General features: G+C 45.2%; 1 protein-coding gene across 1 annotated transcript in view; it reads left to right on the top strand.

Moving 5' to 3' along the window:
• Nucleotides 1-13753, top strand: part of LOC115388518 (heparan sulfate 2-O-sulfotransferase 1-like) — a gene marked incomplete at its 5' end in the record, with an annotated part of 183075 nt that extends 169322 nt beyond the window's left edge. Inside the window, one exon of the mRNA XM_030091679.1 lies at nucleotides 13664-13753. Within this exon, the coding sequence (XP_029947539.1) occupies nucleotides 13664-13753 (90 nt within the window). The remainder of the gene's footprint in view (nucleotides 1-13663) is intronic.
• Between the last annotated feature and the right edge of the window lie 602 nt (nucleotides 13754-14355).

Raw genomic sequence — 14355 nt, 5'->3', positions numbered from 1 at the left:
CTCCTAATAAACAGAGGGTGGGGGAAAGTGGGATGTGGCAGCCCATGATTTGTGACAGGATGTCTGTAATGTTTCTCCAGAAGTGGTGGACAGGTGTGCAGTGCCAGGTTGCATGAATGTAGGTATCTGTGCAGTTTTCTGTGCAGTGTGAACAGTTATCGGATGATGAGAAGCCCATTTTTGGCATTTTTCGTCCAGTCAGATGTGTTCTATGAATGATTTTGTATTGGATGAGTTGTAAGTTGGCATTTGTTGCCATGAAGAAAATGTTCTTGCAGATCTGGGGCCAGAAGTCGGCATCGGGAGCAATTGTGAGACCTGTTTGCCATTTTTCTGAAGGTATAGATGATATTGTATCGGTCTGTGAAATTAACTTGGATATTTTAGATCAGAGTTTTTTTGAAGAGGAGATATTAATGAGGGTAGAAGCTGAAGGGGGGAGGTCTAGGTTTATGTTTCTGTTTTTCATTGCTGATTGGATGGATGATGAAACCTGTAGGTATTGTAAAAACTGTTGGCTCCTGATGCCGAACTTCTGGACCAGAAGCGGGAATGGGACCAGGGTGTTATTGTTGAAGATGTGTTTGAGGTGAGTGATCCCTTTATCTGCCCAGGAGCTTAAGTGTAATGGTTGTTTATTGCTGGTGAAGTCCGGGTTGTGCCAGATGGGGGTGAAGAGTGAGGGTGCCAGAGTGGAGTCAGTGATGCTGTGTAATTTCCACCAGGCTGTCAGAGCCGATGATATTGTGGGGTTTTTGAAACAGGGGTGTTTTTTGATAGGCTGAGTGAGAAATGGTAAATCTGCTCAATGTATTTCATTACTAACTGTCTGTTCTATGTCTAACCAAGTGTTGTCTGACTGAGTGGGGTGGGTCCATTTGTAGATATACTGAAGCTGATTTGCTCGTGAATAGTGGTGAAAATGTGGTGCATTGAGTCCGCCTAATGTTTTTGTTTTCTGAAATGTGGTCAGTTTTATTCTTGGGGGTTTATTTTTCCAATACAATTTATTGATGGATGAATCAAGAGAGTGAAACCAGATGAGAGGTGGGTGAGTGGGGATCACTGAAAGGAGATAGTTAATTTTGGGGAGGATTGTCATCTTTATTGTTGCTATTCTGCCTAATAGTGATAGTGGTATGTTCATCCATCGTTGGAGATCATCGTTTATTGTTTTGAGTAATGGAGTGAAATTTCAAGTAATCAACTCTGACAGCCTGGGAGAAATATGGATTCCTAAGTAAGTGATGTGACTTACCAGCACCACGCCAGAAAAAGTGGCATGATCTTTATGTCAAGGTACGTTGGACATAATAATCAGCATTCAGTGTGCACTTATTAAGAATAAACTTAATTTAAAAAAGTGTGAGGCATTAAGATATATTCAGATTGTATTGTAGATTGAGAAATGCCCAATGCAGCGGAGGGGACAATCGTCTTTATTTGGCCAGACGCAAACTTGTAGCTGCGGTTTCCATGCAAATAAGGTATGTTGGTATCTCGTGAAATGAATGTGTGCAGGTGTTTTATTGTGTATGAATGAATTCCTTTTCCTTCCCGGTGCTCTTGCAGCCTTCCAGCAGTGTCCCGGTCACATCCCCCAGCGCTCCAGATCATCCAGGTCCATCAGCAGCAGCATCTGGACAGACTGCTCCCAGAGCCCCTTTGACTTTGGCATCGGTAAATATTAATGATGTTACAGGTGTTGGTAATTGCAAAAATATTTAGAGAAAACATGTTGAAGGAAACACTATCAAAACTTTTTCTGCAGTTTACAAAGTCAAGGTTTGCCACGTCTCATGGTGCTGCCTTTACACCAAACCTGAGTTTGGCGAGAAAACATGTCAGCGAGGTAATGTAGCAGCAGCATGGTGTTGTCCGGCTCATTTCAATGGATGATGTTTTTAGCTGTTCTCTCTCCCTCTCTCATCAGGCCTCCAGCTCTTCTGTGTCCTCCAGCACCCCTGCAAGTGCCACGACAAGCAGAGCACAGTCACCTGCCCGCAGTCCCAGGACATTTATTCAGACGGTCTCTCCTCTGTCTCTTCCTCCCTCACCTGTGGCAAAGCGGCCCTCTGCCACCTCCATCCCACCAGCGACTGAGAGAGCGCTGAGGAAGTTTTCACTCCAGTTATTTTCTTTCCATTGATGTTTTACAAAACTTCAAGTAATAATGGCATCCTCATTATTTTGTCTTTACATTGCTGTCTTGAAACAATGAGGAAGCATCAGCCTCATCCTCAGCTCCTCCAATCCCACTGTCCTCTGCTACGACCTCTGCGTGTGTCCCATCTGCTCCACCTCCGACTGCTCCACCTCCGACTGCTCCCTCTGAGCTCTCCACATCCGACCCTGTTCACGCTCCAGCAGGAGAAGCACAGACAGCTCCAGGTTCTGAGCTTTACTGGCTGCCAGCGGAGATGAAAAAAAAGATACCAGCTCAGGATCAGAGATGGATTTCAGCCGCCATCTGGAAAAACCAGCGACTGCGAGTAGACCTGGAGTTGTGGTCCGCACCACCAGAGCCTGCTCTTATTTACCATCGGGCTCCTACTCCAGAGCGGGTTTTCACCCACAAGCTCCTCCTGTGGATGCCGCATCACTTGTGGAAAGTGAGGCTGCACTGCCCTGTGTGCAGAAAGCAGCTCACAGGTGCTGGTGTCCACAAGAGAGCGCGCAAAGTCTTGGATATTGACAGTTATTACATTTTAATCACAGAGACTCTGAGATGCAAGTCAGTTGGGTGCAAAACAAATGACATCTCCTCCAGCAAGACCATCCTTGACCAGCTGGATATGGCTCACAGGCTGGAGTTCAGGCTGATCCTGACGCAGAAGTGAGTAAACCAGATTGATAAATGTTTGGAATCAAAGCAGATTGATCACTTGCTGTGTTTATTAATTCTGTGTGTCTCTTTTGTTTATCTTTCTCTTTCTTTTAACAGATTTGCATGTGACATCCGTGTCATTAGGTTTTTGAGGGAGAGGACGCTGGGAAACAGCCCCACACGTTTGGTTAAACAGCTGAAAGAAAACCACAGCGAGGAGTGGCTGAAGCGCCTCTGCCGATATCTTGGGGCATGCTCTGACTTTGCAGCTCGGCCCAGCTTGCTCCCCGTCACATTCCAGGAGCCTCTGAGCCAGTAGCAGTACCAAGTCACCGCTGGATGTTGGCTCTGTATGGGCCAGACATTTTGAGCAGGCTGGACCACATTAAAACCACAATAACGTCCACATTTGGCACCATCCTGAAAATGGACTCCACCAAAAAGGTAGATCACTTCGATGGACATCCTTCGATATGAAATTATTATTTTCAGTCATATATGACAACACTAAATCACAACCTGAACTCTGAATGCTGTGGTTTTTATGAAGATGAAATGTGATACTAATGTGCTTCGTCCCATCTGAAATCACAACACTGTATGTGGGCTTTTGTGTCATTATAGATCACCACAAAACTGTGTGGCGTTGCCAGAGGGACTGGTCTGTGGCTCTCATCAGTGAGTAATGAGGTGGGCCAAATCCTCATCAGTGTCTTGACTGCTCAGGAGGGTCCTGGGCTCCACATGATGGCTGCTGGGCTCATCCGGCGCTACAGTGATGCTGGAGTGGCTCCTCCTCACTCCTCTATGTTGACACTGACTGCTGCACGCAGCAAGGAGAACAGACAAAGCTGAAAGAGAGCTTTGGTGGGTGGCCAGATGTGCTTGTAAAACTTGACATCTACCACTTCGTGCGGCGGCTGGCATCTGGATGCACAAATGAGGCACATCCCCTGTACCCCACCTTCATGGCCAAGCTGTCCTGCTGCATCTTTGAGTGGGACAGCGGTGATGTTTCCTTGCTGCGGAGGGCCAAGAGGGAGCAGCTGAGGAGAGAAGGTGTTCCTCACTGATAAATTGGTGGACCAGCAGATCACCACAGAGGACCTGGCCCTGCACTGCAGAAGACGGACAAGAGGAGAGCCACAGACCATCATCATGATTGAGGGGCTGCTTAACGAGCTGATGGGTGTGAAGGGCAGAGACCTTCTTGGTGTGCCTCTCTTAGACCAGGAGAGGATGCAGAACATTTGGAGAGTCCAGAAAAGGCACATAAAATGCATTCAGGACCAACCAGGTGTGCTCCTGTACACCCAGACTGGAAGTACCACCACCAAGGAGGGCATCATTCTCCCAAAATACCGATGTGCCAGGGGGTCGTCGTCACTGGAATCTTTCCACTGTCGTCTACAGAGGTTCATTCCAGGTTTGTATTAATCCCTTATTCATCAGCAAGGTAAATGTGATAAGCTTTACATTATTGCAATGGAGACACAGCGTCTGTATTGCAAACTCAAATAAATAAATAAATAAACAAATCAACTGCTTACAGTGTTTATTTGTTTTAATGTATTTTAGGAACGAGTGCCAACAGTGTGAATTTCCAGCTGTACCTCCTGGATGGCCTCAACAGACGGAACCAGGACAGAGAAGCTGCCTCTCTGGCAGTCCAGACCTCGTCACTGCGAAGCTACTCAGGTGACCTTGTTCCCTGTGTCAACACCTACAGTACCAAGGTGCTTGGAAGGAAACTCGTCCCTTCTTTCCAACCTCCGTCTGTGTACACGGGTGAGTTCAGAATTTCCCCTCAAGTGCCCTTAAATACATAAAGAACAACATGATTAATTAGTTGCCATTGTTTTTTTATCAATTTTCTTTTCTACTTTCTATCCCAGGAGAGCTGATAGGTATCGATTACCTGTTCAGGCAGACAGGAAGGGCCATGCAGAACACAGAGCCTGACACCGAGGAGACCGACCAGCTGCTGGAGGACATTGGCACAGAGGGGGAGTTTGAAGACGAAGGCTTTGAAGATGCAGACGTAGACCCCACCGTAGGATCCTTGGACACCACAAGCCCATCTTCTCAGCCACCACCAACCATCACCTCCCCAGTCTGTGTTGTGGAAAGCCCCACCTTTCCCCAACCTCCTGCATCTGATCCCATCTCGTCTGCCCCATGCCTCCCTGCTCCCACCCACCTTCCAGCTGCTCTGCTGACCTCTACAGTTGCTGTGAGTATTGGTGATAGTCTTATCTGGAACACCTGCTATTTATGATATTCTAAAATGACTTTTAACATGTTTTATTTTTGCTTGAGTATAAAGTTTTATTTGTGTTACAATCTTTTCAGACTGTGGATTTGAGTACCACCAGCTCAGACTCTGCTCCTCTCCCTCCCACTGTCACCACTGCTGTTGCCACAGATCCACCTGCTGCTCTCTCTCTCTGCTCCACCTGCTGCTCTCTCTCTCTGCTCCACCTGCTGCTCTCTCTCTCTGCTCCACCTGCTGCTCTCTCTGCTCCATCTGCAAAGAGCCGGGCACACTCTCACAGACAGGTGGGATGTTCTTGTTAATCCTTGGATACCATATTTTTTTTATTACAACGGTCTATTACTAATGGTCATCTTATCTTCTGTAACAGTCCACTGGTGCATCATGTTCCACCTCCAGCAAAGCCTCTGCTGCTCCTCTTCCCACCACCATCACCACCTCTGTCTCCACTGCTTCAGCTGATGTTCCTTGCAGGCCACCAGCTATGAGCCCAGCAGCACCTGAACAGGAGGTAATATCAGGTTATATTGCACTTAAATGTTATGTTTTTGCTTGTAATAGGATTGTTTTTAATTGTTCATTTACTGTTACATTGTCAGGCTGAGGATGAGCATCATATTCCAGGGATGGACCGAGTGAACAGCCTGGCAGAGTACTTGGTGGCACTGCGGACTGAAAATGCACAGACCCTTTCTAATCAGCAGGCCAGCACCATCATTGCTCTGTGGCAAAATTTACTGCCACATGATCAGCAGCGTGTGGCCTACGCCGCTCGGCACCAAGTGCGCCTGACCACCGGGCGGTATAAACAACCCAGGTCCAAAGCAGAATTTACACCAGGGGTGGAGAGCAGGACCCGCTGTGTCCTCGGTTCCTCGGGATCTCCTGCCCAGTGGCCAGACTGTTGTCGCCTGGTGGAATCAGTCTTCATAAAGCTCTGCAACATTCACACGAGCCCACAAAAAAGGATGGACATGCTCTCACGAGGTGGACATTTGATTCTCAGGGACGACAACAAAATTAGGCAGCTGGTCCTTGGGAATGGCATGTAATGCAGGATACCACCATTCAGCTGTATGCAGTCAACCAAACAACTCTGACGCAGGGGAACAATAAAAGACTAAAGCGACAGGACTGCAGAATTTTGCTGCAGGGGGTCAATCTGCCTGCTCCATTGTTTCTGTCCATTTTCTGTTTTAAAATATGCTTAATTTCATTTTAAGAAATTGACTGTGATTGTTATATGTTATATGTCATACAATATGTCACAACAATTTACTGTGTTGTGTTTGTCCCCAAGATTTCTTCTTTTCCCACTGGGTTTTTGGAGTTTTTTCTTGCCGGATGTGAGGGTCTAAGACGGTGGTTGCTTCGTTTTGTCTCGTTACTGTAAATATTGACATATTACCATTATGCTTATTCACTGTTTTTACTTTTACCGACCAATGTAACATCTTGAAACCTTCTGAGGCAACTGTTGTTGTGATACCGGGCTATACAAAAATAAATTGATTGATTGATTGATTGATTGGTCTACCGTCCTCCTGGCTCTGCTGCTGCCTTCTTAAAGGATTTTAGCAACTTGTTATCCTCCATAATAAAGTTGGAACCTGTTTTAATCCTTGGAGATTTTAACCTTCATGTCGATAGCACCTCTTCACCCTATGCAATGGAATTCTTATCACTGACTGAAGCTTTTTACCTTGTTCAACACGTTTCATTGCCAACCCACCGAAAGGGCCACATTTTAGACCTTGTTTTTTCTCTTGGTCTGGACATTTCTAATGTGTCTGTGATTGATGTCCACATGAGTGATCATTGTCTTGTGTCATGTGATCTGCATTTCAGTCCCGAGCCCAAACCTTTAAAAGTAAGGTCTCAGAGGCAGATTATCACTGCTAATACTGCAGAAAGGTTCTCTGTATTGTTCGATCCTCCTCCTTTTACAGTTGGCTCTGGTGTAGATGACCTAATCCAGTGTTTGATGACCACTGTGTAATGATTCTGGATCAAGTGGCTCCTGTTAAAGTCAATCTGTCTACGCAGAGAAAAGCATGTCCCTGGATAAACGAGCATATTTTAAGCTTTAAGAGACTGTGTCGAAAGACTGAACACCTGTGGAAATCCAATAACCTTGAGGTTCACAGGCTCCATCTCAGGGATCTTATTTCCTCATACAATGAAATGGTTGAGAATGCCAGGTCCAACTATATCCGCCAACTGGTGGCAGCGATTAAGAAAAACCCTAAAGTACTGTTTGGTACAATTAACTCTTTCGTTTGCCCTGCTGCTCCTGTCTCCCCCGTTTTCACCGAAGCTGACAGCCATGCTTTCCTGAATTTCTTCACTGATAAAATCAAGAAGCTCAAGGATAATATGCCCACCCCTCAGTGTGGTGCCTTGGCTGCTATTGAGCCTATTTCCAGCTTGTGGCTAACCTTTGAGTCTGTAACTCTTGCTGATGTTCTGGCTCTGGTAACCAAGATGAAACTCTCATCCTGTTCTTCTGACGTTATCCCTTGTAGACTGTTCTCAGAGGTTCTGGAGGCAGTCGGTCCCTGGGTTACTGAAATGATAAACCTCTCTTTGTCATCCGGCGTGTTCCCGAATGCCTTCAAGCACGCCATTTTGGAGCCACTTCTTAAAAAAGGAGGTGTAGACCTGGCAGATCGAAATAGCTATAGACCCATCTCTAAGCTGCCATTTCTGTCAAAGATTCTTGAGAAGGTGGTCTGGAGAAACATTACAGACATCCTGTCACAAATCATGAGCTGCCACATCCCACTTTCCCCCACCCTCTGTTTATTAGGAGACCTATCGACATCAAAACTTGATCATACACCAAACCGTTGACTTCTCGTGGCGCTAGCTGTTGCCAAGAAAACTCTCTTCATGAACTGGAAATCACGGAACTCCATACGTATTACAGACTGGAAAAACCTCCTCATTGACTACATCTCTCTAGAAAATACAAACTCCTCTGATATCCCCCACAACCCCATCTGGCAAACATTCATGAACTTTCTGCAGTCATGACCCACAGCAAACCACTCTCACATATCATACTTATTGTTGTTGTTGTTATTGTAATTGTTATTGTTATTGTTGTTGTTGTCATCATTATTACTGGGGGTGGCAGAGGGTGCAGTGGTGTCGGTGTTGTGGTAGCAGTGATGGTGATTGATTGTTGTTGTCATTATTGTTGTTATTGTTGTTCCTATTGTTGTTATCATTGTTGTTGTTATTGTTGTGATTGTTGTTGTTATATTGTGGTTGTTCTTGGTGGCAGAGCTCTGTTGCTGTTATTATTGTTGTTTTGATTATTTGGGTGTTGTTTTCCTTACAATTGTTTGTGTATGTATGTATTGTGCACATGTGTGAATGTATGTATGTATGTGGGTATGAATGTGTATGTATATCTTTATATATATTTATATGTGGAAAAAAGGGGTGGACTGTATATGTTTTTCTGTTATGCACACACACACACGTGCACGCACACACACACACACACACACACACACACACACACACACACACACACACACACACACACACACACACACACATCATACACACCAAATAGCTTACTCATTAGTTTTTTAGTTTCTTTGTTTTTTTGTTGTTTTGTTTAGTTTTGCTTCCTCTCTGTTTTCTGTTGTGTGGCTTGTCGTGTTGCATGTCTCTGTCTATCTGTATTGTTTGTTCATAAAAAAAAAAAAAGTCTGCTATTAGGTAACTGGTCAGTGTAACCCAATACAGAGTCTAAATACTAGTTGGGAGTCATTAATATTTCTCTATGCAGGATCAGAAGTATTATTTATTGATGAATCGATATGTTAAAATGAACTGAAAATATCTATCGGGATATTATGTTCACAGCAACAAAGACAAAAAGGAATTTCTTGGAGGAATTCACTTTTTTCTGAACTTGAATATTGTACAGTTCAACAACAAAAGATCAACATTGGCTTCTTGTCGGTACACTGTTGATATGGAGGATGTATGTTTAGGTTTTTTCTTTCAGTCGAATCTACAATGTTAACAGTGGCATCTTGCGACACAAAAAGTGTGAAAAACACACACAGGAATGACCAGAAACAGTAAGGAAAGATGGAAACACACAGAGAGACACATGCACACACCCACGCGCAAAAACAAACCCATTATTAAACGTTCAGCTGTGTTCCTGACTTGAAAAAAAAAAAAAAAAAAAAAAAAAGAAGCCATGTGCTCTACGTAGGCCAGAAGATACGTCGGTTGGCTGAAAAATTCTGGGGATGCAGATACGCGATTGGTTGCTGTGAGAAATTGTGGACAGTCGAGATGTGGATTGGGTCAGCAATTGTGGGCTGGAGAGAAGGAGATTGGCTTAAAAAGCTGGAGATGCGGAGACACGATCTACCGAGGAAAAGCAGCCGGACAGCTCAACTCAGTGACGTCATGTAACTGAGCGCTATTTCAGTAGCGTATAATGGAGATGGCTGTGACTCCCGGTGGGACCACATGGGAAGTCAGCCCAAACCCGACCAACAGGACCCCCGACAGGCTGCTGAGGTGGTTCTGACATAGATCTCACAAAGGCTTCAGATCCACTCCGGTTCTGATCAGACCACGACCGATTATTTCCGACTTTTTCAAGTGCATGACGGGAAATATGCAAATCAACGTGACGTCAGAGAAAGCTGATTGGAAGATTGAAAAAAACTCACTTCCTGCTCTTCAACCCGCATCGTCTATTGTTTTTTTTAATCATTATTATTTCAATTGGAGGCACAGGCCATAGATTCACATGTAGAAAGGCCAGATGGCTCATTGGAGTTTCGTCGGCGGCGTCAGCGGTCTTCCATCTTCCCGAGGGGGCTTCTCCGGAGCCTCTGCAGTGGTGGATGGAAGGTGAGCAGCCTGCACAGACAATAACACACTGAACTTGCTGAATTCTTGACGGATTTACAAACGGTTTGGTTTATTAAAAACCCTATTAACGTGGCTATGATTCAGGCCACGCAGACCTGTTGAAATTGCAGTTTTTCTTTTCGAAAATCGCTGCATAGTTGTGTGTTTGCTACAGCCATTTGCAAGACTGGGAGTTTATTATTATTATTATGGGACTTTGTTATTATTATTATTATATACGTGAGACCAATAATAATTTTGTGACAACAACATATTTTGTCTAAAAGACAATTTATGTGGATGCAGTTGGGTATTAGCCAGCAAAAAAATAAGAGGTTGTGAATGAGATGTGAGCCACTTGGACGAACCTGGACTTCATTCTGTAGAGGTGTCAAAAGCAGGACCTGCTCCAGGACCTGCTCCAGGACCTGCACCAGGACCTGCACCGTTGTCATGTAAACAGGCCCCCAAAATGTTGTAATAGTCTCTGCGTCCATAGAGAAATGATGTCAACAACAGCTCTTGGTATCTTACATTCACATGGAACACATGAGCACTGGAGAGAATTTCAAGGAACTGCTGCCTTTTATGGGGAAGGTTTCCTCTGTGGCTTTAGAAGATGGCTAACATGAGGATGAAGATAGAACCTGTGCCCTCTCTCCTGTTAGGACACTCCATCTGTGACAGTGTGCTCCCTGAGGACCGTCCAAACCAGCCCAGCGACCGGCGGCTGACTCACAGCGATGCGGCGGTCACAGAGACAACGGGCTCGTCTGCTTGGCGGACGGATTACTTTTGCTTTGCTCCAGCTTTGTTTTTCTAAATCAGATTTTTGGACATTGACTTCAGCTGCATAAGTGTTGAGCAGAATGCATGAGGGACCCTGTCAGGAAATAACAGATGACAGTACATCCACCCATAGAGGATGGAGATCCTGGTTCAGAGGCTCAACCCTCCTCAGCAGCCACGGAAAGACAGCCCTCTGATCAAGACATGGGGTTTAAGAGAGAGAGGAGCAAACAGTCCATGACATCCATGACCATGCCTTTTTTGAGCTGCCTGATTCTCTGACTTTGTAGTCTTGAAATCAATGTCCTCAAAAAAAAAAAAAAAAAACCCTCCTGACCCTCATTTCCAACCTGAACGATCCACTGGAGACACTTTGACTGTGTGAAATAACAGTTTGAAATCAGCACACTGGATGTCTGTGGACCCCTCACCAATCAACGCTGGTCCTGCGCCTCAGCCAGCCTCCAGCTCCACACGGTGGAGGCCTTGATGCAGACCTGATGCCGCTGATCCGGACCACAGTCACTAAGTGGCAATGATGGCGCCTGGACACCCGCACCCACGTCCTTTTCTGGATCCAGGAGAGTGAGGGACTCCTTTGTTTCAGACTGAAGCAGCTTGTGAAGGAACCACGCTGTATATCCATAAAGTACCGTTTATAAGAGCTGATTCCAAATGCTCATCTGGAAGAAAACTGATTCCAGCATGCATGCCTCTTCTTCAGGGTGAACTTTGAATTTGACAGCAGCTCATCTTGATATTGACGTTTTCAGATGGACAGCAGTTTTTAGAACTCTTACATGAAGTCCATTTCATTGGAAAAAACAGATTCCTCCTCCCTCCTGAGTGTAATCTCAGCCTTTGTAGAGGTGAGACTCTGTAATGAGGCTGGTGGGGGTGAATGCTGTTAGAATCATTTAGATGCTTTTTCCACTTCCACAACAGTTTGATCTCAGGCGGGCCAGACCAGTTACAGTTGCACCCACGATTATCAGCTTTGCATTGAAGCTTTTTTCTTTTTTGACAATTCCAAATGTTTTCCCCAAATATTTCTCAGCTGGTGGGCCACGGACCACGTGGGTGTTTGCCAGTGAAAATAGAGTCCAGGGGGGAAAAGCTGAACGTCTATTCACATAGCTGAACAGTAGATGGCGATAATTCCTTGTAAAACGGTTTGACACCCACCCTCAGGATTTCGTATTGGTTATTTTGACCCCATCTGTACAATTTAGTGCACTGCTTGACTTTTTCTGGACTTCACGGGAGCAGTGCATTCATGCCAAGAAAAATAAGGTATTTTAGGAGCTTCTATGTGTTATTTGAATATGTATGATTTTCTCAGTTAGTGTTTGAATTTGTTTTTAAATACTGGATAACTTCATGAGGGCCCCGTCCTGCCCACCCGCCCCTCATCAGCAGGCTTGGCTCAGTGAAAACAGCTGACAACTAAAAAAAGTCAATGCCTCATTGTGGTTTGAATGTTCTGGCCTGCAGGTTCTGTGTTTGACAGCCCTGCTGTGGAGCAGTGGTTCCATCCGGAGGGACCAAACGATGGAAGCAGGTGTACAGTGTGTGTTGCTGCCCATTCTGACAGCAGCGGGTTTCAGCTCAGGCACCACAGGCCCTGTAGGGAAGAAGAGGGACGATGGAGCTGGGCAGGAGTGGAGGAGGCGCAGACACTGTGGGTCTCTGGCCCTGAACTTTGACCCCCATAAGCTCCCTGTGCTCCCTCACTGTGACCCTAGAATCCTAGATGGGTCAATGTGAAAAAAGCAATTTCCCAATGGGAATGAATCAAGTATGACTGGGTAGTTTTTGTTTTTCAGTTTGTGGCCTTTTCAGATGTCAGGCCTTTGAAGCAGTAAGTAATTCCATCATGTGTTACCCTCATAAACTTGGTTCTATTTCACAAAGTTTGACCTTTCTACTGTACCAGTATTGATTGCCACAGGTTACTCAGAATTCTGACTTTATTCTCATAATAATAAATCTCCATGCAGGACTTCAGGGATTGATTGTCCGCGGGCGGACATGCAGACTGGGCCTCAGGTGCTCTTCCCATATGGACACAAACAGCGTTGGTGTAACATGCTGGTTGATGTTGTTTTGTTCTGCTCCTCCTGGCGGTCCTGGTGTTCGGGGTGTCCGTGATGCTGATCGAGAAGCAGATCCAGAAACTGGACGAGTGGAGAGCGAAGCTCGGTGAGACGCTCCCGGCCGTGGAGCAGTCGTTCTGAGAGGCGTCGCAGAAACACAGCAGGTGGTGTTCGGTCTGGAGAACTTCGGTCCTGCTTCACCACACCTGATCGCAGCGAGGAGTCTGATTCTGGGCCTCCCGGGAGCTTCTCAGTAGATCCAGGCAGACATCTCCCAGGGGGGTCCGCTTCTGCCATGTACCATGAGACAAACTTCAATTCAACTTTTTACTGACATGATTAACAGCTAACTGGCCAGCAGTGATATAGGGGGAGGCGGTTCATTAATAATAACCTTCCTGCTACATTTGTTACCATTTCAAAACGCTAGTCACAACTTTCTTCAAGAATATAATGGTGTCTGCCATCAGTCTCTGAGGAGTCCTCACATGTCCTGCTCTCCGTCCCTCTCAGAGAGCGTCCTCCTCAAGCCAGAGGTGGCTGAGACTGAGCGGCGTGTCGGTGAGGACCAGCCGCCGCCGGCCAGAGGAGACAACACGGTCATCATTTACAACAGAGTGCCCCAGACGGCTGGGGAAAGACAGCTGAGCTGACTCGGTCTCACTGAAATGTCAATCTGGTAGAAGCTTTCAGTGACTTCAGAACTTTTACATTCATCTCAAGCACCAAACTGCAGCTACTCTTTTCCATATTAAGCTTGTTTTAATCTGTCATCTCCAGATTCGTGTTGTGAAAAACATCACCTCATGGAAAGAGAAGCAGCCCGGCTTCTACCACGGCCACATGGCTTATCTGGACTTCGCAAAGTAAGATCTTTCACTTCCGCTGGTAGTGATAGTATTCACAGTACTTAGAAATGGTCAGTTTGTATTTGTCTGGAGGATACACTTCATATATTATCAGCTCTGATCAGAGAGAGTCGTCCAGCTCTGCTCCACTGTCACTCCTCCTTAATAACGCCCTACTAGAAATAAGCTAAATATTCTTAAATCTGGGCAAATTTTCTTGTTTTGAGCAAACAAATCTGCTGATGGGGTAAGCACAATTTACTTGGCTAGAATTCTTTAAACTAGACTATAAATCTAGCCACTTTAAGACCATAATGTGTCTTAAAACTAGATAAAAGAGTCCAAAATGTAAGAAAATTTGCTTCTAACAAGCAAAGAAACTTTGTCGTGTAAGAAATATTTACTTAAAATCACTTTTTTTTTTGCTGATAAACTGTATAAATGCATGTTTTATATTGCTGTCTACTCGTTTCTGACATTACTTTTACAATTTAGTGCAAACTTGTTTAAAATCCTATTTTTGTGATAAAAACCGAAGTGGTTGAACAGCTTTACTACATTTGAATTTCGTGATTGTCTGGATGATGGCATCCAACGCATTTCATGTATACCATTGTTGTAGCT

This window comes from Salarias fasciatus, chromosome 5 (assembly GCF_902148845.1).
Source record: "Salarias fasciatus chromosome 5, fSalaFa1.1, whole genome shotgun sequence".
In the NCBI taxonomy this organism is placed as follows: domain Eukaryota; kingdom Metazoa; phylum Chordata; class Actinopteri; order Blenniiformes; family Blenniidae; genus Salarias; species Salarias fasciatus.
The sequence above is the reverse complement of the archived record's forward strand: the minus strand, read 5'-3'. Positions and strand labels throughout refer to the sequence as shown.